Source organism: Pyxicephalus adspersus, chromosome 2 (genome assembly GCF_032062135.1).
Source record: "Pyxicephalus adspersus chromosome 2, UCB_Pads_2.0, whole genome shotgun sequence".
In the NCBI taxonomy this organism is placed as follows: Eukaryota; Metazoa; Chordata; class Amphibia; order Anura; family Pyxicephalidae; genus Pyxicephalus; species Pyxicephalus adspersus.
In genome coordinates, this window is record NC_092859.1 from 55,126,443 (window position 1) to 55,152,889 (window position 26,447).

At 35.0% G+C, this 26,447-nt stretch overlaps 1 protein-coding gene across 1 annotated transcript in view; it reads right to left on the minus strand.

Moving 5' to 3' along the window:
- Positions 1-26,447, minus strand: part of TENM2 (teneurin transmembrane protein 2) — a 1,565,317-nt gene that overhangs the window by 183,888 nt on the left and 1,354,982 nt on the right. Inside the window, exon 10 of the mRNA XM_072398985.1 lies at positions 11,288-11,496. Coding sequence (XP_072255086.1) covers positions 11,288-11,496 — 209 coding nt within the window. The remainder of the gene's footprint in view (positions 1-11,287; positions 11,497-26,447) is intronic.

A 26,447-nucleotide genomic window follows, 5' to 3' on the forward strand; every position in this document is an offset into this window, starting at 1 on the left:
GGCAAAAATTACCCATTTTCTGGAAAAACCAGACCTGCCTCCTCTGAAAGTGGCTTATTTGGGATTCAGAAGCCCGTTTCCTAAATGGGCCTACAGATGTATTGCTCCCATCACCCTGCAGAATGAGTCCAGGGGTACATGGTACTTCTTATCCTTTTGGTTGCTTCTGTGATTCTTTCTATACACACATAAAATCATGGGCAAAAATTAGTGCATCCTTGCATTTATGTCAGAAAATGCACCAGAAAATTGTTGCAATTACAAATGCTTTGGTGTTGTCCAGTTTTTTTCTTTTGTTGGCACTAGAAGAACACAAAAAAGGCGAAAAAAAAAATCTGTGACATTCCACACAAAATGTCAAAAATGGCCAGGACAAAATTTTGGCTCCATATCAGAATTGTACCACATAATTGTATTTCAAGCATGTGATGCTCTCAAAAATTTGTAAATCAAATCACCTGTAGCAATTAAAAATTCCCTTTTGCAACCAGTTAAAATGGTCAATGCAACCTGGTCAATGAAAACCTGAACAGAATGGGGATTAAGGTCAGGGAGCTGTTTCCAAACCACCTATAGACATTGTAACATCTGAAAAAACATGTGGCAAAAGATGGCAAAAAAAAACAAAAAAACATTCAGTCCAATATTAACTTTTTTTTTTTTGTAAGTGGTTTTAAGTTGCAAAACCACTTCAAACAGCATTCAAATTCTACTAAACTGAACATGCCCTAACATAAAGCTAGATGTGTCTAGAATATATATTAGTAAAGGAGGTTTGTTGTTAGACAACATCTCCGTAAAGTGAAGTTTCATCAGGGAACTATTTGAAAGTAACGGAGAGTGTTAAAGGAAACCTGCCATAACAGACATAATAGCAGCAAGCTGCAATTGCTGACCTTGTCTTTTGAAAATGCTGGCTTCTTGGCTGTCATGTTAATGTTTTGTCTTCAGTGATTTCTTAATTACTGAAATATGACAAGGTTATACATAATTTTCAGCTTTTCAAGAGCTTTTCAATAGCGAATAAGGATATTTCTCCTGTCACATGTCCTTTACACTTTTCGCTACCATTGCAAACTTTTCCTATTTACAGAATAAATAAAATGCTAATTTTTGGCTTGAAGTGCAATCCCTCCCCCCAAAAAAATCTAAATTTTCCAAAACCCGGAGAATCTGTAGAATAAAATAATGGTATCCACCATGAAATTTTTTGTCAGTTTGAAAAATATTATTAAAATCCAAAGGCTAACATTATTAATTAACAGTGTGACAAATTGTCAAAATAACTCACAAATTTTGGGGTAAATATGAAAGATTATATTGCATGCAGGAAATAAATATTAAATATCTTAAACTACAGAGTTGGGTGCACCCTTGAAAAAACAATTTTTACAGCTAAGATCAACTTATCTAATTACATTTAGACTTTTTGATTTTCATTTTGGCCTACATTCTCATTTTTTATGCTTAGTTTCGATTGCCTAAGTTCAAAGTATAACAGTATTTAAATACTGAAGCATAAATATGGCAAAAAATCGAATGTTTTAATTGGATATTTCGTTTAAACATTCATTGCTCCAACTCACAACAAGATAAAAAAGAGACAGAAAAACTTCACAAAGGCAAAATTGTTAGAGCAAAATATCATACCTAACCACACAACAGGGGTAGTTATCCCATCCCCCTACATTCAAAACAGTTTTGGTAAAGTATGTTCAATATGTTTAATCATCATAGAAATTGCAGTTGATCCTAATGGTAAATATATATATATATATATATATATATATATATACACACACACACACACACACACACACAGAGTTAAAAATATATCTATATATTATAGTATTACTTTGAAATATTTTCTTGCAGAGGGTCGACATGGAAGACAGAAGCAATAAAAGCTGACATTTCTTGCTGGCTGCACGCTGTTCTGCTCAGCTGGGTTTGGCAGCTCTCACGGCCTCCCCAACGCGCGCTGTCGATTTTACCTCACATGGCAGGGCAGGCACAGCAGTTGGTCTGTTCGAAGAATAACTGCAAACTGAAGCAAAACTTCTTGTTTTAGCCCTTTCTGAGTGCACCTCTTGACTTGTGGTGAGATCTTAAGGGTGACCAAAACTGAAGAAAGCAATGAAGGTGCTATTTTTTAACACTAACCTGCAGTTACATATTGTAATTACATATCTCAAGTAGTCATATACTACTAACTTACTGGTGCTGTGTGGTTTACTTTGAAACAACAGTATATTTAGGTGCAGTGCATACATTTATATTGTCATGTACAGTATTAGATTTAAGTATAAACGCATAGTTACCAGAGTGAGTACTGGCAACTGCTAGGCAGCTGGGATTGGCAACAGGCGGTAAGTGCTGGGCTTTTTCAGACCTAGCTGTTTTTTAAGCAGCAGTGGTTCCTGGCGTGGGGAAGGGGTAAATGCAGCAAATTTAACCTTACTGCCAGTGTGAATTCAGCCTAACTTCAGATGTGCCCCTAAGGCTATATTTAGGCAAAGTGAACTTTGGTGAAAACATTTTTTTTTTAGTTGATCTATTAACAAAACGAGCCCAGCGAGTAGTAAATTCAGCGCCACCTTGCACTGCCCATGCATGAGTTTGAGAACTTTGTTTTTTGTTTTTTACATGGGAAAGCCTCTGATGATGCATACACAGAAGTAGCAGCCCACAGCCTCTTGGGATATGTGACACAAATATCCTAGGAGGCTGTGGATTTCCCCTTCAGTCTTTACCACCATGGCAGGGGTAAAAAAACAAAACAAAAGTAACCCATATTTTTCCAAAATATAAAAGGGAAAGTCAGTCTTTTATGTAATGTTAAAATGTGATGCTTTATTAGCATAACGCATGTGATAGCAGATGAGGGCAAGACAACCAGTGTTCCCCTCTCATCACTGCCCATATTCTATAAAAAAAAAACTGGCTGTGAAGTTTATCCACAGTGTGTAATGGTGTCATCGACAGCACAGTGTGATAGTGTGGGTAAAAGCTGCATGTCATATTCTGCAAGCCCAACAACTCTCAAACCTTCATATCTCCTAAACCATTGGTAGTAGTGACTTGAAATTTTTAGGGTAGACAGGGGGCCCTTATAGCTATTAGTAATCAAATTTATTAAAGAATTTCACGAAATGAGGATCACATGTTTAAAACTTTGAACATTGAACATTGGGGTTACTGTTTCAAAAGAGAGTATGTCTAAGAGCCCAAAATTAAAAATGCAAATTGTGGACCTCCAGGACCACATATATAGAAAGAAGCATTGAGGTGGGCCCCTAAATATATGCCTACATTTCACAGAACTATATCTTTCATACTATGCTACCCTGTTTGCTGTTCTTTTTTGAACCACTTGTCTGGGATGTGCAGGCATAGGAAACCAAAAATGAAGGTGCAAGACACTTGTGGCTATACCCCTCTAAAATGTCATTACTATGGTATTACTAAAACATAAAAAATCTCTACCTATCAAAATGCACTGCCTGCCCTGTTACACATATCTGTCTACTTCTCTTCCTTTAATCCCAATTTCTCTAGAATGAAGAGGTGCAGGAAATAAAAATATAGTTGCAAGTGGGGGACAATTTTGGCTGACACCCCCCCTCTAAAATTTCATCACCATAGCATCATTACAACATACATCAACTGCCCATCAAAACACTGCACTGTTACACATGACTGTACCCCAATGCTCTTTGCTATGTAAGTGGCCCCAGGGGTCCCCAGTTTGCATTTTAAATTCAGGATTTCTTTTGAAACAGCAACCCCAATGTTGTATTTTCAATTAAAGTTACATTTGTGACCCCTATTATTTAAAGCTTATATGCCACCTGTGCACCCAGAACATTTCAAGTCATTACGACATTCGGTTTAGGAGATATGAAGGTTTGTACACAGTGAGTTGTAGGGCTGCAGAATATGACATGGAGACTTCACACACACAGCTATCAAAGTGCTGTCCATGACGCCATTACACATGCCCACTTGGGCGAGCTACCTGTATCCTACTCCCTTTACGGCTTAACTGTGTGCTGTGCTTCCTCGCTCAGCTCTCATCGGCAGCTGCAACCCTCTGAACAGAAGACAGCACAGAGCAACCTCACTATGATTTGTTCAAAGGATTAGAGTTGCGGATGAGAGGTGCGCAGGGGAGGCATGGCAGCCGGGCAGAACAACCTGCTCAATCCTTCTGGGGAGAACTATGATAAAGAACCACCATTAGTAGCAATAACTTGAAGTAATAATTTTCTGTGTTCATTTTCTGCTCATAAATCTTTCCCCTAGCACAGCAGACCCCCTTCTACTTAGGTGCAAACCATCTCTGACACATAGGTTGTACCCCAATGAAAAGTCAGCCCAGTGCTCTAAGAACCCAAACCCTTCCCTTCTACACCAAGATTTAGGCCATGCGTTTAGCTGCCTAAGCTCCCTCTGCCTTTCCTTTGTTGCACATGGCAAAGGCAATATTACAGAGAATATAACCTTGGGGGTGCTTTCTTTCAACTTGGAACCTCGTTCTTTAAATTAATTTCTAAGGATCCTCAATCTTCAATATATCCTGTCATAGGTTCCAACATGAACCAACACAGCTAGGTCACGACTAGGCCCTCCCAGTAGCTTTTCTACTCAGTCCAGGGAGACAGCAAACCATTCGACAAACTATTCTATCAGTCTTCCTGATTTTAGAATCCCTTATGACATCCCTACTAGATGGGCTGCTCTCCCGGCAATTAGGGGTAGCAGTAACATCTAGTGTTGCCACTACTCGGTCTGCCACCTGCTTGTTAGGATGCTCAAACACAGGGCTGGCCTTCCTTTTCTGGGAGCCCCTACCACTCCTTCTAACTACAGTAACCCAGCTCTTTACATGTTCATGCTGAATAACCTCTCCACCCTCCACATCTATGCCATTAACTACTTTCTCAGTGAGCAGGAGACCCTCCTCAAGGTGATCCAGTGATTTCAACAAAAAACAGGCACCCAACAGTGAATGACCTCACAACTCACAAATACACAATTTCAAAAAACAACTTCTGTGTTTTCTAACTCCAAATATGCTTCATGGTACTGATTGTTCACATCCGTGAAAACATAGTGGCAAACTGAAGGGTTATAGTGGTGAACCTTACTAGGAACCAAATGCCAAAGCAAAGCAGTCTTATAATTAGACTCTATTAAAGACATATTAGGAGAGACTTTTGAATATAAACCACTTTCTGCCATTCTTGAAAATCCCAAGTAAAATTTAGATCAGCCTCCCATTGGATCATATAATACAGTTTCTTAGAACAACTAAACAGAGATCAATAAATAATCAAAGTTCTCCCCCTCTCAGTATCAAAAGATTTACATGATTGTTGAAATGATGTATACTGAAAAGGGGGGGTAATATTTTCTCAAAATTTAATGATTTATTCTGAATAAATCTAAAGGTCCCTGAAAAAAGGGACCTTATATCCATCTTTCATCATGTCTAAAGTAATGATTCTACTTCCAAATATGAAATCTTCCATTCTCCCAAAACCTGTGTTAATCCACCAATAATACAGTAGAATTCAAATATGGTGGGAATTCAGGATTATTAAAAAGAGAGGCCAGTGGTGTGTAGGCCAAATATAAATTATATTTTGTTCTTTTATTATCTAAAATAGATAATGAATGAGATAGCATGGGGCATAAAATTGGAGGCCGCTTTTTAGGTATCCACGTTACAACCTTAATAGAAATAGGTGAGCAAGAAAGAGCTTCAAACTCCAACCTCTGAAGTCGTGTAGACAAGAAAGTACTTTGGGCCAACTGTGCAACTTGAGATGCTCAATAGTAGCTCATAAGGTCTGGTATTCCCAAGCCCCCAACCCTTCAAGGAAGAACTATTGTAACCCTATTTATTCTCTGCTTTTTTTGTCCCAATAAAAAATATATTATGAATATTTGAAAGGTTTCTTGATGATATAAAAACCGGGTTCTAAAATATTAGAGAAGCCTAGGTAAAATTTTAGCCATGGCTATTCTTCCTAACCATGAAAAAGGCAACTTTGACCACCTAGTTAAATCTTTAAAAATAAAGTTAAAAGTGGAAATTTTCCCGACAAAGAGTTTGTAAAGGATGAGTAGGGTGTATCCCTAGATGGGGCATAGACTTTGTGCACCAGTGAAAATCATAATCTTCTTCTAGTAATTGAATAAGAGAATTTGAAAGATAATTTTCAAGCCTGATAGTTTTCAAGTGATTTATACTGATTCATACATAATCCAGAAATAAACTGTAAAAACTTTAAATACTGTGGCTAATGTAAGTAAAGGAGAAGTGATATACATCAAAATATTGTCAGCAAATAACCCACATTTGTGTTCCTTATTACCACAAAAAAAATCCTGGATATCTGGATTAGCCCGAATGGCAAATGCAAACGGTTCTATAGCTAGGGCAAAGAAGAGGGGTGACAGCGGGCACCCATGTCTTGTTCCCCCTTTAATATCAAAAGAAGAAGATAAGTAGGATGAAATCTGTGCTGAAGGAGAGTGATAAAGTGCTTGCAAAATGGAAATAAATTTACTCCAAAACCCAAGTGCTGAAGTAAGCAAAATAAATAATCCGACAAAAAGATCTCAAATGCCTTTTGCAAATCTATAGATAATATCATGGCATTTTTAGAACAACTAAAAGGGTAATTACAAATAGGGAGGACTCCAATAACTGATTAAGGGTTAAAGTTGAGTCTCCCATAATAATTATTTTCCTTTCTACTAGTGGCACCGATTTAGCAAAAAGTGAAGAAGAAGGCTCTATTTGGCCTGAAGTAGGAGCATAATAAACTAGGAAGGTTACCAACACTTCTTTAAGATGTCCAGTAACCACAATATATCTGGCCTCTATATCCTCAGATTTTAAGGAGAAGGAAAAGTTCTTAGACATGCGTAAACCCACACCCTTCTTTTTCACCTTTGCACTAGCCAAATAGAAGGTAAGATAATTCATGAGACACAGGGGTCCGGTTTGTAAAATGTGTGTGAGTAGGCCCACGGATATTTAATTTCTTGAGAAATAAGGGAATTCAGCAGTGGTTTAAAAGATATGTTTCTGGATTGTCAATGGTGAAATGTCTGCAAACAGTTGTAAAGAATAATCCCCCATTTTAAGTTATAATATATATTATAACTTAAAATGGGGGAATATTTTTGGCAATCTTCATCAAGACTTCCTTGGTTTGATAGAAATGAGGTGTTACAATTATATTTTTTGGAAAACCATCAGTCCTAGCAGGCATTACAGCTCTGTGTATCCTATAAAGTTCCAAATGCTAAGAGACACAGTCTGACAATAATTCATTAATAAATTTATTAGTAACTTCCTTTGAATCAATTTCTGTTCAATATCTTCTAAACGCTTATTTAAGGCTTGTATATCTTGTTTAATGTCCCAAGTAATAATGATAGTGGCTTTATGGAGTTTCCTTTGTAGAAGATTATTAAAACGAGCAAAAAGCAATGCATCTCTAGAGTGTGAACTAGCCTTATGAAAGCCCTTCCTCAGGGGAACTATCAGTCTTAGCAGATAACTCTTGCTGCATCTCTAATCCTTCTCTAGGAAGGTCAGATATGTGCAGCTAGTATTATCATATGTTAATTTGCCAGGAAAGAAGAGACCAATTGGGTGTTTTGATTAACAGTAAATAATTATATAGGTGTTTCAAATTTATAGTTAATAAAAAAAACTTCAAGACATAATAAGAAATACAAAAAAGTTAGGTCAGACCCCGTTAAACTTATCGGGTTTGATAGTTAACTATACATAGATTCTTGAATTACCTATTTATATTAACATACATTAAATTAGCTTTTCTACTTTTTTTTGTTTTTTTTCTGTCTTCTTACCCACCTTGTAGTCTAAACGTCCTCAGCACTACCCATGAATAAGCCAAAGGCGTCTAACATGCTTTTTGTTGTTTTTTATGATGTTTGTGAACAACTATTTATTAATTAGAGAATCTATGTATAGTTAACGGGTAAAAAATACCCTGATAAGTTTACTGGACTCTGACCTAACTTTTGTATTTCTTATGTCTTAATGTTTTTTGGTAACTATAAACTTGAAACACCACCACAACTATTTAATGCCAATCAAAACACCCATTCTTTTTCTTTTTTCTTGTTGTTGATTGTAATATACCAATAAAAACATTTAAAACATCAAACTCAATCTGTTTTCTTTCTCAATGTGAGAAACTAAATGTTAACTCAATGTGTTCACTAAACTGAGAGTACATGAATGTGAGAATCACAAACAATTTTCACATTAAGTGAGGATACCCTTTATAATTTATACACATAATAAATCCACCTCATGTATCTGTGATCCCCTCAAAAAACTGTCACAAAGCCCAAAGAAGATGATCACCAGGATCCCAGTCTGATGAGATTCTTCTTAAGAATTGTCATTCATTGTAATAAACTGTTTAACTGTAAAATATACATTAAATATTCATCAAACAACCACCAAGAATCAAAGTTTAATTTTTTTCTCCTAAAGATAAAACATTGCTCATTTATCAAAAAACTATGTGCCCATTTACAATTTATATTTAGTTCCCATTTTGCTCAAATACCAAATAGTTTAAAAAGACTAAAAATTTATTATAAGTGATACATGTTTAATCTATATTTCTCTACAAATATATAGACGATACGAGGTATATATAGAAAGAGTACATCTTCACCTCATATATTATTTACTAAAAGATTCCCAGTATTCAGTATTATCGTTAAAAAATGATGGTCTCTTAATCAATTATCCACACTATAGTTACTTCTTAATTACCAAAACTCTTTTATATATATATATATATATATATATATATATATTTATATAAATATATCCATCTTTATATATCCCAAAACACATCTCCAAAAAGGAACATCTGATTAGATAGGGATTCTTGTTATCATCGTCTGTCTTCCTTGGGCCCCATGCCAATTTTTTGAGGCGATCACAGTTACATGAGGCGGATTTAATATGTGTATAAATGTAAGTGTATCTTCATCATTGACGTTTAATGTTTATAGGGATTCTAACCCAATACTAGCAAGGTGTACCTAATAAAATGGCCTGAAAGCTTTAAGCAATAGATTACAATGCCACCTGCTAGGGTCCCTCATTTTTTGAAGCTGAGAAAACATATTTCAACACATTTGACAGTGTTTATCAAGCCAGTCCTCAACATACCACTAATAGTGGATTTATGTGGTTATCCTCACACACTGTTAAATTACAAAGCAAAGACACCATTGACTCCAGCTCTTCATAAGTTAGGTTACCTGAAAATCATAGCAAATGGTTGCAGATGTATATCCTAGACACATTATGCAATCTCTTGTCAACACCGTATTACAGCTTAGCGTTTACTGTGTTGTGAATAATAAGACAGCCCCCCAGCAACTTAACTGAGAATGCATAGCCTCAAGGATATTGCAGGGAACTGGTAGTAAAATGGCTCAGCTGCTGAAGCATCTGGATTGCAGAAAAATATCTTTTATTCTAGTGTCAGTGTCAGTTATTTACCTATATAGTGAAAATACATATAGTGAAAAAAATTTCAGTTGATTTGGACTGCAGTAATAAAACATACCAGATGAAATTAATTCAAACAGGGAAAAAGGTGAGAGGTTGTCTGGAGAGATCTGAAGGTGTTTCCTATTGATATGAAAAGACACAGTACACTTCTTTGTAAGTGAGTGCTTTAGTGATCAGCAAATTAGATGTAATTAAGAGTATACAGAGGCAATGGGATGCTGTTCAAGTCTCTTCATCCTGCTGAGAAGGATCTCCATGGCATTGGTGCTAAGAAAGCATTATTCTAAATATCGAAATGTGCCCTTCACACCAATGTTGTGGAACAGATTATATCTCCATAACACAAAACAGACCCAAAATGTCTGCAGTTTTTTTTATGCTTTTGTAATTGGATAAAAAATTATCAGTAGCTAGTTACAAAATATTTTATGTAAATTATATGAACTGATTTTTTTTATAAGACAATAACATTCAAAGGAGCTTCTTCTAGCTTCTAGCTTTGCATAATAGTGAAGCTTCGATGCTAGTACTTGTAAATATTAGACAGACACTACAAGGATATATGTATACTAACACAAAACAAACAGAATGTGACAAGTACTACAATTGCTCTCAAAGGTACTGAAGGGCACATGTGCCAAACAAAAGAGCAGCTCTAAAAATTCATACACATTCTCAAGAAGCAGCATTGAAACTGGGTCTAAACACTTTTTGTGTGCATAGTATATATGTATGCACATATGCACTGTATGAACCCCGAAAATGCAAGCAATTCTACGGGTATTTGTATTTGTATGTATTTTTTCAGTCAAGTTCAATATTATCAGTACACACTTCATGCCGTATTGTTCCTGTATAACAGATGTAAGACAGACCCTTAAACAGAGAAATATCTAATTTGACATCACCACCTAGCAAACCACATTTATTAATGAATTTGCTATATGTACACTATAAAAATTTTGCAGCCATTGTGTGCTCATAAAAATTAAATGAAAGTAAGCTTTTAATTTTCAACCAGGTTGAAAGAGGATACACTTTCATCAATGAAGATTGGTTATCCAGTAAACCTGGAAGTTTGAATGCCATTAGGATTGACTTTGCAGTATAGTTATAGAACGTTGATTAGATCTCTGGTAGTCACAGATATGAGAGCTAGACTGCCTGGGCTTTAGGTCACAAGTGATATGTTGCTTACTTAATATATTACTTTGATTTTAAAATAGTGACTATTGATGATCGAGTTTAAGAAATGTATTTTGTGTTTTTTCAAAAATGTTCCTTGTTAACCTTTAGTTAGTTAAATAATTGCAAAGCCCCTAAATATAGTCTTGGCATCAAAGTTAGTAGAGAGGTCAGGGAGCATGCATTATTTGTTGTTTTTTTAAATGTAACTTGGGGTTAAAATATAGCTGGAACTAATTTTTACAAAAGCTGCCTTTTTAAATTAATTATAAAGTCCCAACGGGTGAGGTAATTTAAAAGCCCAACGGGTGAGAATATCGACAGTAATAGCCTAAACAAAAACAAAAAAAGTCTGACAGAAATTATGTTTTTTTCCCCCACTATCCAAAACAAAAGATATTTGCAGAAAGACTACACCATATACTATTTCTAACACACCAGTCAACCATTGTCTATAATCTGTTATAGGTCTTTATATTGTATATTTTGCTGGATACTATTTTATCTTACCTGAGCATGTGATGGAGGTAGGCCCCTCCGTATGTAAACACCAAACAAGGCATCCTTCCCCAGGGAGATATTAAATTTTAGGAACTGCGGCTGGACAACATGGAGGTGTGATCTCCAGAACACCCCTGCTGGTACTTCCTGGGTTATACGTCGTCCAATATCCACTTCCCCGCTGTCTATGCTGCTGTTTCTTGTGAAAAGCCAAGGTCCTGAAAGAATAATAATTAGTATACATTTATCTGATTTCTGCATTCGTATTGTATGATAAAAGGGAGAGTACAGTCTGCTTTACAGGGATCATCATACATGATTTTTAGAAAGGATGTCCTTGAGGATTTTTGAAAAGCATTACTTTTACTTTCATCTTGACTTATTACCTCTGAAGAAGAGTTCTGAAAATTTCTATTCAGATCAAAATGTAGTTAAATTATATTATACATGCTCATCATGGAAACCAACCTTTATAAATCAAAGTTCCCTGGCAAGCAAGCGTAAGCAATAATGTGAACATAATATAACATAGAAACACAGTATAAAAATCTTATGAACCATACAATCTCCAGCATTTCGATAGTCTTATTTAAAAATATATGCAAATATAATATTTGCATATTTTAAACTTTTATTGAACTAATTTACAAATTTGAAAAAAGTTTGAAAATAATTATTAGGAAAAGAACACAAACTGTAGGAGTAACATAGCTATTGTTTCTGTAGCAAATCAGAAACATACAAAACATAGATCACATATAAAAAATATGTGAACATACACACATATAAAAAATTATACAATAATCATGATTATAGATACAATAAACTACAAATTCCACTGAAGATTAGGTTAAATACAAGCAGTATAGGCAACACAAACAGAACTACAAAACTGCATAGGCACAAAAGCTTTAGTTAAATATACATGCTAGATCTAAAGAAATGATAATCCAATTGCAACTTTTCATGTTAAAGGATAGTCCTGACCTTTAATAAAACCATACTGTTTATTAGAGCTGCAAACTGTTGAAATATTTGAAATATGTGTATATTTGCATGAATCTTGCTGTCCTTTGTTTTTTTTTATCAACGTTTGTGCAACTGCTCATCTTTATTCTTGTGCAGAATGATTGGTCTTGTACCCCTTTTTTTGAAGGCAGCATGTGGATCTGCTGGGCTGCCCCACGGTTACTACTGTAACAGGGTAATGTTTGGAGCACAAATGCTTTTTCAAATCTAAATTAGATTTATTGGTGGACCCAAGTTGGACTTTTTTTTTTACAAGGATTTGGGATTTATTTATAGCATATGGTGCTCTAAACTCTGGATCCTCTGATCATTTTGGTTTCACCAAAGGTAACCTGTGTTTATATATTTTTTTAAGCTTCATAAGCTATGTCTTAATTAGCAAGGTTGATGAACATTTTGTTTCTTGACAGATTTATCTGAATAACTAGGAAACCAATATTATTATTATTATAAACCAAAGTTATACCGTGCTAACAAAGCCGCTAAGGCAAACAATTTGTACAAGTTTTGTTTTTTGTTTTTTTATCCTCAAAACAAAAATGTTTTTTGAATTTTTAATTTATTTTTATTTAAAAGTTATTCTATTATAGACTATGAAAAGCAGGGAGACCAGGTGTGTACATACAGAATAATGTTGCTGAACTCATTTTCCTGGATACAAAGCTGTTCTTTTGGTTTCAGATTTTTGCACTAACTTGAAAAACGCGTGCAAATACTAAAATCACAAATAGCTGAGCACATGAGCTATATACTCAATCTGCATCAGTAATACAAAAGGTATTAATGTCAGAAGATCAGAACACCAAACAGTAATTTTAGAACTAGGTCAGAAATAGCAGTACAAAATCTCTCAGTGTAAGGTCCACTTTAAATGTTTGTAAAGTTTTTAGAAATAATATTACCATAATGATATGTTAGATTAGTTTAAACAGTTAAACAGTTTAAACATTAAATTAGCAATTCAATAAAAAATACAAAAAACATTATAAATTCTCTTTAATTATTAATTTATAGTTTAATATAAAAGTTGAAAATAATTTTAAAATAACAAACAGTTAAAACTATTAAACACAAGCCAACTATTAGTATTATGTCCTCTTACAGTATAGAGCAATCTTAAAATGTTTTGTCCACCTCGTTAATACAACATGCTGACAGCATGCCTAACAAACATCATGATGTGGGAAATACCTATCATGCTTTAGTAGGAGTCAACTGGGACAGGAGTGAGGATGCACAAGACAGTTTGCCTAAGGGAAAAAATGTAGGAATCTGGCTTCTGGTAGTATGATTACATCGGTACTTAATGGAGCGTTTAAAGTGATGACTGCAAAATGTAACAAATAGCTTCAACATTTGTTATACAGAATATCTAAGCATATAATATCTTTATTGCCAAAGAGTAGGTAATTTTGGGTGAAAAATAGAACATATTAGTAAAACGCCCCTTGTTTTTTTTTAGTAAATATATGAACTAGAGTGAAAGTAAAATATACTTTACAGTGATTCAGATTTGCACTGTTTGTCCTATTTTATAGTTTCATACTCTACTAGGTTTTATATATTTTTTCTATTAAAGCTCATCTTAAGCTAAAATCTGCAAAGGTGAAGAGATACTTGATAAGAGGAATGGGCTCAAAGACTCAGTGTGAAGTTCATTTTACAGTGATGGATCATATACTGCAAACTTCAGTCAAGATCTTATATGGAGATAACAGCTGGTGTTCTATTAAACCTTGTCCGGTTAGTAGGACTTCAGCAGAAGGCTCGCAAACATTTGCTTTCAGCTTGAAGCTCTGCAAAGAAACAACTCTTCTCTAATCATTAAAAATTGACCGTTCAAGACTTAGCCAATTATCAATCACAGTAAACTGAAAGGATAGTATTTATTTATTATACCTATTATTTTTTCCTAAAATCAATGCAGTAGATATATTATACTGACAGTAACTGCTAAATCTAATTTGAGATGTGATTCTTGAAAAGTGAACTTTTACACTTTCTGTCTCTAATCATAATCAAATTCTTTTCTGGGAAAATATTTAGGGCCATTTCATACTTGCAGCTAACCCCAGCATTATAACACAGGCTCAACTGCATTCCTAACTGCTCTGATTTAAAGTGGAACTACACTGAAAATACAAAATAAAATCACACAATTCCTCCCTCTTTTTGGTACGTCACCTGATCTTGCACTGTGCGGGCGCAAGATCAGGTGACGTAGCCTGCTGTAAAGGGGAAAAAAGAGTGCCAATCTCAATGCTCATGCTTGAGATCAGCATCTCTTTCCCTTCACTATAGGAAAGGTCTTGAGCATGTGCAGAAGGAAGATTCAGGAGCCTCATGGGATGCATGATGTATGTATATCAGGAAGCTCTAAGCTCCTATTCACTCTGTAGTGATCAAGACAAAATAGGAGGGGCTTCACGGTTTTTAAAAAAAAAAAAAAAGAATAATTATTTTACTTTATATAAAAGTGTTTTCTACCCTTTTATGAAAAGTAAAAATTTTAGAATAAGTCTTTAACTCAATGGGAGCAGCTGGGAACCATTTTGTGCATGTGTTTGGATGTGGCTGCATTCGCTATGGATTGCAGTGTAGTTCCTGAAAGTGACTATCACTTATGGCCGTGATGTTCATTTTTCTCTTCTAAAGGAAGAACTGCACATCAACTTCTACCACACTCAACCTCAGTGAAACACTCTGAATTCTGAGGTTAACAATATAGTAGTTAAAAAGGGGTGGCTAGGAGCAGCTGCAGTTTTCCACAAATTCAAAGGGGGCCTAACAGCATAGGTTATCTTTAGATGTGCTGGAAAGGCTGCTGCTTATGTAAATCATGGGCTATATTTGAAGAAAAAAGAGAAAAGTTGTGTGTACGAACATGCAAAGAGTCAAGAAGCTCTATTTATAAAACAGAGAATTTGACAGTCCCCCAAACATTCCCCTATTGGAATTAATTACTGCGATTGAAACACATAGACCTGAAAGATTCCCATGAGGGAATGTTGGAGAGAAAGATTCCCTGTTTTAAAATAGAGCCGAAAGAGTCTTTTGTAACATGAAAGCAGTCTCTGAATTCTTTTGTAAGATGAAGACAGAGAAAATGAAGATGAAGAGAAAATTTTTGAAACAACTATTTACTATTTTTGAAACAACTATTTAGAACTATTTAGAACAGTTGCATCTGGCTATTACAATATGCCTACTTCTAGTGAATGTGACATTGTTCGTTTTTTCAAATTCTTAATTTAGATGCGTGCAAATTAAAAAAAAATACTCTCTATTTGAAGCATTAATAAACATATAAATATGCAATATTCAAAACAGCAAATGGCAGCTTGACAATGTAGCATTGAGTTGAATATCATTCAAGCTTTTTTAAAAATGATTTTTTAAACTATTTTTACATTGCATGTCTTTAGAAGGGTTAGCAGAAGATGCAGATAGCTAGCTCTAGATATAATTTCACTCGGGACCTAATCTTCCACAGGTTTCTTCTCACAAGACAAAACATGTTGGTATTTTAATTGGTGTTTAACTATAATATATGCCACCAGTTTTTGTCCCAGAGGAATTTAAACCATAATTTACCCAGAAGTCATACATTATTATCAGCAATGTATGGACTCTGGGGCAATTTTGTGAGAAGTTAATTACGATATCAGTATGGGTGTGTATGTCTTTATGATTAAAATAGAGATTTAACACTGCACTTTAAGACGGTATTGTCTGTAGGGCACGGAGGAATTTTCCTGTTCTTAGTTACCGGATAATAAAAAATATTTCTATATAAATATACAATAAATAACAAGAATTAGATTTTTCTTCATCAAATATAATTAACAAAAAGGTTGGTTCACAGTTTACATAATACTAGAATTGAAACATGAAAACATTGTATTAAGAAAATTACTAGATAAGGTTATCCTTGTCCAATAAAGGACAATGAGGTACATATTTTGAAGTACATAAACAAAGGGGGAAGAGTTAACTGCTTGTCCATTATATCTCTTAAATCCATTCTTTGAAGCATGTTATAATGCAGCATAAAATGGAAATGTGCACCCTACTTAGGAAACAGCTGTAGTGAACAGGAAACAATAGGGAATTTAATTTGCATTATAACAACTCTTAGAATATTTTAAATCTAATAATTTAAAATTCATGCTAATTTTCATAGGTCCTGGGTTTACACCTAACATACACAAATGTATTTTTGGAATAGATTTTATTTTTTGTGCTTTGTAAAATGAGGGTATTTGATTAGATTTTTGTAAAAAAAAAAACATGACTGGCAAATACTATTTAAGCAGTTGCAATGCTAAACAAAACATTTCAGTTACAGACAACACAGGCAGCAAAGAAGCACAATAATACTTAGGGGATCATATAAAAATCAGTATAACTATGACCATTCTGCTACTGTAACAAAAAGTGTGAATATGACTTGTCATGTGAATCTGATCAAATCCACATGTATGGAAAACTACCTTTTAAACAAGTGTCTCGAAAGGACACTTATGATACTTCGGACTTATTTCTTGTTGTTGTATGGTTTATTTGTCCATTAATTGTACAAAAAAAATAATTTTTCTTTGTTGTTTTTGTTATTCTTCTGTTTAAAAATCAATAAAAATATTGAAATACAAATCCACATGTATGTAAATTTGACAGGTCAAATTCACATGACTGACTCTCTGGACTCAGTGGGTTTGGAATTAATTTCTTTAAATTTGCTAGCATTGCTAGCAAATGTTTTAAATCCTGGACCAGATTCATTCCAGGTTTGTTGGATCACTCAGCGTCACTGATGAAAGTGTATCCTGTCCAGCCTTGGAGAGCTTTATTAAATCAGGCTCATTGGAGTTCCACCAGTCTAGCTGCAAGATTTTGTTAATGGGATGGGCCGCAATGTGGGTACCACATTAGTACATAATGAATAGTTATAATAACTCTGTTTTATATAATTCTCTGGGTCATGGGAGGGCTTAGTGTGAAAAGAACACACAAAAAGTATGTAAAAACTAAATATATTTTTCAGCATGTTTGGGAGGTTAAAAATACTGCTGCTTATCGAGAGGTAGCAGATTTGATTGTCAGTGTGCAACAGGAAGTACTGTTACCCATGAAATGTAAGAAACTTTGAGTAAATGTCACCAGAAAGCAAGGTCTCTTTGGTCAAAAAAATAAAACCCTGGCTCACAATGGCTTTTTGTTTTAGAATTACGCTGGATGGTACATGCGCCATGTAGTGTAGATTTCGGCTCTGTGTGCATGTGATAAAACTCTAGACATCTGTTAGTGCCAAATAGATGGGGAAATGCTAGAGTATGCAAATAATTTTTTGTCACTATCATTGTTATTATTAATACATACATATGTATATCTGCTTAAAAAGCACCCTCCTAATAACTTTACCCTCCCCCAGCTTTAAAAAGCCCCCCCCCCCCACACAGCTATAAAATAAACCCCCCCAAGTCTCCTCTCCCAAAACATTGCTTCTTTTGGCACTGCACACAGTATGTGGGCTATGGGCTATGTAATACACATGACGTTAAAGTCATTTTATAACAAACAAAACACAAATATGTACCTGTATGGTAAAGTGCAAAACAAAAATGTGTTTTACAATGCAGGCAGGAAATGTAGCTCTGAGGCAAATACATCAGCACTGTGAGCAAGTATACTGTATGAACTGCTGGAGCATAGTTTGGATTAACTTCAACAAAGCAGGTAGCTGTATCCAATTAGCTAGGTTGGGGAGGCATATTGTGAGACTGGATGCGTTCCCAACATTCTGTGGACATTCCAACATGGCTAATATGCGAATATGCCTTAATTATACAATAACAATGAATGACATAGAAGTTCATTGTTTTTTGTTTTCTTTTAAGGACGAAGTGTCCTCTGCTGATCTATCCCCATTCCTTATATTAAAACCTACTTTGGTAGGACCTTGTAAGAAAGTGGCTGCTAATGTTCCCCCTAACCATTGTTTGCTCAGGATGTGATTTGGTTTTATATTATCCCTTCCAAACAGCCTATTTCTACACAAAATCACTTTCCATCCAAACAACATTAGTAAACACTGGTATTTCCCAGCATCTGTTATGTTGGTCCAACAGGACAGTCTGTTTCTGTTGGAGATGTTCTCTTAATGGCCTATTTAAAGACCTGCGGGCAGAGGTACAGATTAGTGGTAAAGTACAGCAGATGCTTTTAGGAAGGGTAAAAAGTAATTTACTTACATACATGCTGAGATCAATTATAAATGAAACAATCTTAGAGCAGACTTTAAAGATTGAAGATTGAATACAGATTTTGTGAAATTTACTGCAACACAGTATCAGCTAATTAATTGTGCTTTAGCAAGCAGGCATTTATTTGGTCCAGCCACAGAAAGAAATGTGCATATACACGACTATGCTGTACATTTCTGCAAATATATTGTAAAAATGTATGTACCTGTAAAGAACACCTAAAAAATGACAACCAGAATATTTGGTTGCCAGCATATGAGTAATGGCTTCTCTCTATAAAGATGAAGAAAGGGAGCTATACAAGTTTCAGCATCAAACTATTTATCTAACATGTCTTTTTTCCTGTTGGTCCTGCAGGTCATGTACATGTAAACTGCATGGTTACTGAAGCATTGATGTACATCAGTAGGAAAGCAAGGGTCACTAAGTTATAATTGACCCATTTCTACCTGCAATACTCTGTAATGATAAGGGAAAGCCAGACCCTGTGCCCATGTTGGCCTCCCTAGAGAAGTGAAAGAGCCCATGAACCATTAGAAGGGGTTGCAGGGGCAAGAACCTCACTCACATGTGGGGGTGATAGGGATTGCCTCTATGCAAAAGTCCAAGTTTGACTTTTGTTGGAGACAAAAGCTTAAAACCTTTTAATGATTAAGTAAAGCTGCGTACACACTTGCAATTTTTGTCGTTGGAAAGGATCTTTCACGATCCTTTCCAACGACAAGGGGCTGCAAGATGCATGAACGATGCTGTACATACAGCACCGTTCATGCTCTATGGAGAGGGGAGGGGGGCAGCGACGGAGCGGCACCCTGCTGCGCGCTCTCCCCCTTCCCTTTCATTAGGATCGGCTGTCGTCCATCGTCCGTGATCCGGTCGGTCGTCCGGACGATGGAAGACACCGACTGTACACACGGCAGATTTTCACCCGATAATTGGCCGATGCCGATTATCAGGCGATAAAAATCTGACGTGTGTACGTAGCTTTACACTGTTCAATGGTGCATTCATTGTATGAGTTTCAAATGCAATGTCATTTAAAGTTTTAGGAAACCTGTGAAAAGGATGATATAGTGCTATTTTCTGTCAAAGCAAACATGACTTTATCTTATCTTTATTCTACTATAATAATTTACACAAATATTACTTTTTTGTGTACATTGCATTAAATATGAAACTGACTTTGGGCTTTACCTTTTCTGCATAAACAGTAAATTTATGTTGGAATGCTTTTTTTAGCTAATAATTTAGAGCTGTGAAAATTCATCTATGTATAAATAATAAATCAAAATGTAATATTACAACGTATACTAAATTGCAAACTAATAGTTTTAGTGATGACTGTATGCATTTTTACTTTTACTCGGTGATCCTGCCAGTTATTATGAAGGAGTTTCAAGAGGTGATGAGGATTTGTAGGCTATCTTGTCTTCACTCTTTCATATAGCTCCATTTTATTGTGTTCTTTCTGTTCTAGGAAATATCTCTAAAATATCTGGAGAATCAGACTTGTTCTTTCGTTTTTGACTAAAAGCACCTCCCCTTTCAGATTAGTTTGGACTGATTTGTCCAAATTTTAGAATATTGGTTCAATCTGCCATGTGTTTTGAGATGCAGAAAAAGTGAGCAGACGGCTTCTACATGTGTGGTTCCCATTGTGAAGCATGGTGAAGGAGAAGTGATGGGGTGGGGGAACTTTTAAACTGATTTTTTTTTTTTGGCCAGGTCGCATGGCAGTTGCCTAAATTCTGGAATATAGTCAGTCTGTCCATGCTCTAAAATGTACTACTTAATACAAGGGGTAATTTCATCAGTACATACCTGAATATATTAAAGTAAATATACAGTATTTATTCTATCCTAAACTCAGCTATAAGGAGAGATTAGCTGAACTGAATTTATTCTCCCTTGAGAAGAAAGGTTTAAGGGTGGATATGATCACCTTGTGTAAATATATAAATGATCCATACGGAGAACTCTATTCACTTTGAGATCATTACAAAGGACAAGAGGGCGCTCTTTGCATCTGGAACACAATAAATTTAAGCTCCGGATATGGAAGGGATTCTTCTCTGTAAGGTCTGTGGAAATGTGGAATCAGCTCCCTCAGGAAGAAGTTTTAGTAACTACTATAGATTGCTTTAAGAAAAAGCTGGAGAGACTGTTGATCCAGGGAACATCCAGCAGCCAACAGCCTCAGGGTTTCAGGAAGGAATTTTTTCCTTGTTGGAGCAAATTGTACCAGGGTTTTTTTTTTTTTTTTGCCTTTCTCTGGATCAACTATGTTCATAGGGTTTCTTATCTGGGATATGTTTATTTCCCTAGTGGTTGAACATGATGGTCTTTTTTCAACTTGACTAATTATGTAACTACATGTAACTAAATCCATTAGCAACCCCCATGTTGGGCCTAATTTATTTGATGTATTAAAGCACTCCAAGGCTGGAGAGGATACATTTTCATCGGTGAAGCTAGGTGATCCAGCAAACCTGGAATGAATCTGGTCCAGGATTAAAAAAAATTCTATTCCAGATTTGTTGGATCACCCAGCTTCACTGATGAAAGTGTATCCTCTCCAGCCTTGGAAAGCATTGAAGTGTAAAAAAAAAAAAAAAAAAATCACACTTACCTTTTATTATTATTAAACCTTTTACTTTTACTGATTCCTCGATTGTGCTGGAGAATACCTTGATTCGGTCGCAAGCCATAGAATTCTCCTTCATCCTGGTGGGAAAGACATGCCGGACGTTGCCATCTTCCCTGTCTTCTGGCTACGTTACCTGATCTCTCCTTGCATGGGAGTGGGATTGGTAACATGGCCTGCTGTAAAGAGGAAAAAAAGAGTGCCGATCTCACTGCACATGTGTGAGATTGGCCTCTCTTTGACCTATCAATGTGGGAAAATGCCCCAATCTCAAGAATGCGCACAAGGAGCAGCCAGAAGTATCCTGGGAGGCTTTGCGCTCCCATTCAGTCTTTATTCTCACAGGTCCACTGTCTCAGTTTGCTGGCTAGATTTAACCATGAAGATGAACATGAAGTAAATCTAACGAAACCTTATTATGAAAATGTTCTGTACTCCTTTTAAATAATGCAACAGTCAGTCTTCTGTATACAGGTAAATTGATTTGATTGTTATCTACAATTTGGAGCATTCTGCTTTACATTAAAGTAACATATAGACATAGAAAAATAGAGCGGCTTGGTGCATATTATATCATTTTTAGACATAATCTCTTAAATTCGAGTGAATTCCATATCCAGCATTATATAATAGGTAATACAGAAAACCTTTTCTTGGTTTTGTTTGCCTGTTTTTATGTGTGCTGTCTGTGATAAACAGCTGGGCTTTGTATTTATACCTGCTTTAACATTTATTCACACACGTTCAGAATCTGTGGATCTAACAGATGGTCATGCCTGTATGATAATAGAAAAGAAATTAGAGCCAAAGTGGACTAAAGAGGACACAGTGCTGCAAGAACAATGACAAGGTTGATGAGGACATCATGAATAATGTAGATGATGGCATTTGTTCAAGACTGGAGCACAGAGATTACACTGATACCAGGAATGACAGCAGATGCCATGAGATGGTGGCATTTGTCCTGCTTTTCATTAGTATGAACACAAACTGCATTTTATGACGTTTACATAAAATTTTCTGACACACAAAACTAGGAAAAAAAATTGCTATAATGTCAGGTAAATTATACATAATTTAGTATATATTAGTTATTTTTCATATTATAAGGTATTTATTATCTTAATAGGTTTTTTTGATTAAATTCGGAATTTAGAGATGCCTAAAATATTTTTTTAAATTCTAAGTAAATAAAATAAAATGCCTTAACTGGTGAGTCTGTTAGTAGCTAGTAAACCTGTAAAGAGGAACTACCAGAGCACATTTTCAGCATTCAAAATGTAAAAAAAAAATCCCAAACCATCCATAACAGTCCTGGTTATGTAATCTCTCTACTCAATAAATCTGTGTTAATATTTAGGGATGGGCAGATAATTTTTGTAAATTTAGATTTACATTTTTTAAATTTACATTTTTGCTGTTTGCAAATTTAACTTAGCTAAATTAGTTAATAGCAAAGCTTGTGAAGAACAAAAATTGCTGTGGGGAACAAATCACAAGTTAAAATTTTTAGGAAAAAAATGTATATTAGTTACAACCTGCCAACTTTTCAAGTTAATCGCAAGGGCTCTACACATAAAATTGCCATCAAAATTGATAAGGTGTCAGGGGACATGTAAGCTTTTCCCATGCACGTAGCATGTAAATACCACACCTAAAATATTTTTTATTGTTTCACTTGTGACATGTTTCTACCAGTTCCCTAACTTCAAATGTTGATTACCACAATACTATTTAAAATGTTTATACAGACATCTTTATGAATATAAATATCTCATTTTCACTCTTCCCTATCAATATTCTTAGTTTACCACTATGGCTAAGTTTTGGTGGGACAGTATTCAATGGGGAAAAAATGGTATATTTTTATTTAGATGTTTACTTTGTATACCTTGCAAATCACCTAATTTCCAATTACTGGGAAACTAAGCTTAACATGAAGTTATTCAAATTTCCATTTCAAGACAGCAAATTAAATATTGCTAATACAGATATTTGTTATGCAGTGTTTTTTCTTTTTAAAGCTGGAGAGAAAGCAGTGTGATTTCATGTAATTATTAATAGAATATTATCTTTGTCACACATCTTAACTACCTGAGATGGAAAAAAAGGAACTTTAACCATAAAGTATTACAGCCAAGGATACATTTTATACCCCTGATTATAGACATTATAAAAATGTATTGAGAAAAAAGTTTTATGGTACTTTTACTTTATATTAGTGATTATTACACAATTCAATATACAAGTCTACACAGAAAGTTAGAGGAACAATTAGGAACCAAAGAGGGACTGGCACATTTATTTCCAAAAGAGAGACTGATATATCTTTTTCATCAGATAATTTTAAACACATCTGGCTGACTATATTAGGATAATAAAAGACAAAAATGGTTATCAAAAACACACCTGTGGTCATACATATAAAATTTAGACTTCCCTGCTAATTCAGGGGTGCCAGTTATTAATACATTTGCTTTACATTTGCCACTTTGTGCAAACCAAATGTTTAGTACCAACACAAAATGTGTGGATTATTTGATAGAAATTAAAAGTCTGTATTTTTTTTAAATAATTATTTATTATATTTACAACATGAGTTGATATACAATACATTGTGGTAGAATGTGTTGCCCACCTCCTCAAACCTCTAGCCTGAGTTTGTAGACAGGCTATTTCAGTCCATGTATGGGGTGGAAATTAATTTAATGTCCTATCTTTCCATAGCCTGTTGACAGTTTTAGATGTTTGTTACAAGCCCCCCCTGGTTCAAGTACAAGTTACACCATATTAGCTGGCAATGGATCAAAGGTACTGTCATCCCACTAGCTAATATCAGAACCTAGTATTCATGTATTTGTATGTTAGTATTAGTCTAGCCTGTGGCCTAACGTAAATATATGGTCTTTCATAAAAATCTCTCGCTTTCTCTCTCTCTCTCTCTATATATATATACTGCACTTAATTATTAGTTTGTTCTTAGCCCCCCTGAAAGTTCCCTTTATGGTATCGGAATGCTCCTGCAATGCTCCAGGGTCCAGAGTTGGATAATCCCTTTCAAATAGTTTGTGACTACAGGGGATGAAAACATGTTGTGAGTTGTGGCTATCAGCATTGTCACAAGACCATAGCTTGCCAATCAGCATTTGCTCCTGGCTAATCCTTCCCCCTATTTTCTAGACTAACAGCTCTTTCTCTGTAGCTGAAACCCTTCCACAATGATCTGCAGTGCATAGGAGGGGGAATTTAGTGAAATAAAACATTTTAGGAGGATTTACCTATATCAAAAAGATAATACATGTCCTTTAATGACTACTAATGTTTGAGCCTGAATACCAGAGAAATGGAACTTTCTATTAATGCTCAATATAGAATATAGAGTAAGAGGCAGCTAGCAATGATTGTTATCTGGTGTAAAAAAATATTTGCATAGCCAGTGTTTTTTGTACAACCACATTTTCTTTAATAAAAAGTTATATTCTACCAAAGCTTACACAGTGAGGTATACAACAATTTATATCTAAATGAATGCACATTAAACTTTTTATTTTTGTTTTGCTTTCTGCTGTAATTTTGCTCTCGGCATCTTTAAAATATACTTTAGATTGATCTGATATGAGATTATTTATCAGCAGTGCTCTCTGGTTTATTTCAAATCTTTTAAGAGGATAAACCTTTCCCCCTGCACAAATTAAGCGCAAAAATGAGTTGCTGAGTAAAGTGTCAGTCAATCTCTTCATCAATTGCCACCTGCAGACAACAGCCGCATTTCCACTGCAACACTCCGCTTGACGTTCGAATGTCATTTAAGTGAAGGTCAATAGCACCAATTTAAAACTCTCTTTTTCAAACAAATACCATTGCAGAGGTCGATTTGCATAACTCAGCTGAAAATGCACAATGAAAGCAGCCACTATTGCTTCTCTTATCATCAACCTTACTTTCCATTTTATGTGTTATGCATTCATCCCTCTATGAAGGATTTCTCAACCAGGACGAAGGGAAAATAGACTTACTGTACTGGTTGTTTGCATAATGTCTGAGCAGCAGCTTGTTCTGACTCTGTGGTAGTAAATCAGACTTTTGGGCAAACTGGTTCAGAAAGATGAAAACACCAAATGGGATCATTTTGTTTATATAACCAAATATTAACTAGTGCAATAATTCCAAGTTACTGTTACTCTATTGAAAGCTTGCCCAGGCTTTGTTTTAAAAGGTTCCATTTTAGTTTCATATTGCACAAGACAGTCTACAAGAAATGTGATGTCTGCCTGACACCATCATAAAACAGCTGTCCATAATCTGACCTCAAATTTATTACAAACTTTGAGATCAGCCTAAATGTAGCATATATATACGCACACTTTTTAAAGTCTTTTTTAGTCTAAATGCAGAAGCAGATTGGGTCAGATTAATGCCTTCGGTGCAAGGATCATTGGAGAGGTACACTACATCTTTAGAAAGCAGCTACAATCCTGACATCCAATTTTTTGTATCCAATATGCAAGAGATTCCAAAAAAATGGGGAATTTGTAGTATGCAAAGCATAGTGGAGTGAAGTGGTTGGTTTATGCTAAAGTGTAGGAGTGGAGTCCTTGTACCACAAATAATACAAAAAAATTCAATAAAATTTGTAAAAACTATTAGGATATATATTTTTTGTCAAATAATGTATGATCATCATCATGCATGATATACTACAAATAGAACAAAAAGAACAAGGTAAAAAAAGAATATACCTAAATAGTAAAATATTAATAAAAATAGAAATATTATGGGTAAGAACTATAATGCAGTCAATCATTCAGTTCTTATATAGTGACTGTGTTCAGTGTGTACTCCAGTCTTTGATCTGGTAGGTGTGTGGTCTTTGCCTAAATGTTTGCATTGTTCTGCCCATGTATTGTAAGTTGCAAGGGCAGGACAGGATACAGATCATATATTGGGACGTGCAGTTGACAAACTATTTTATAGGTCATGTGCTACATTTGCTTAAAGGTTATGGAATGGCTTGGGGTTATAGAAGATGTTTTGTTTATAATCTGTTTGCAGCATAGACATTTTTATTAATAACACTTTTTTTTGACACTTTGGTCCTTTAACACATATGTTTAGATTTTTGTAACAAATAATTTTTCTAAAGACGGTGTTTATTTAAGATATATCTAATGATTGTGTTCTCATTCTTGTACTAATAATGAGTAATAAAAAAGGGTGTGATCCTTGACAGTTT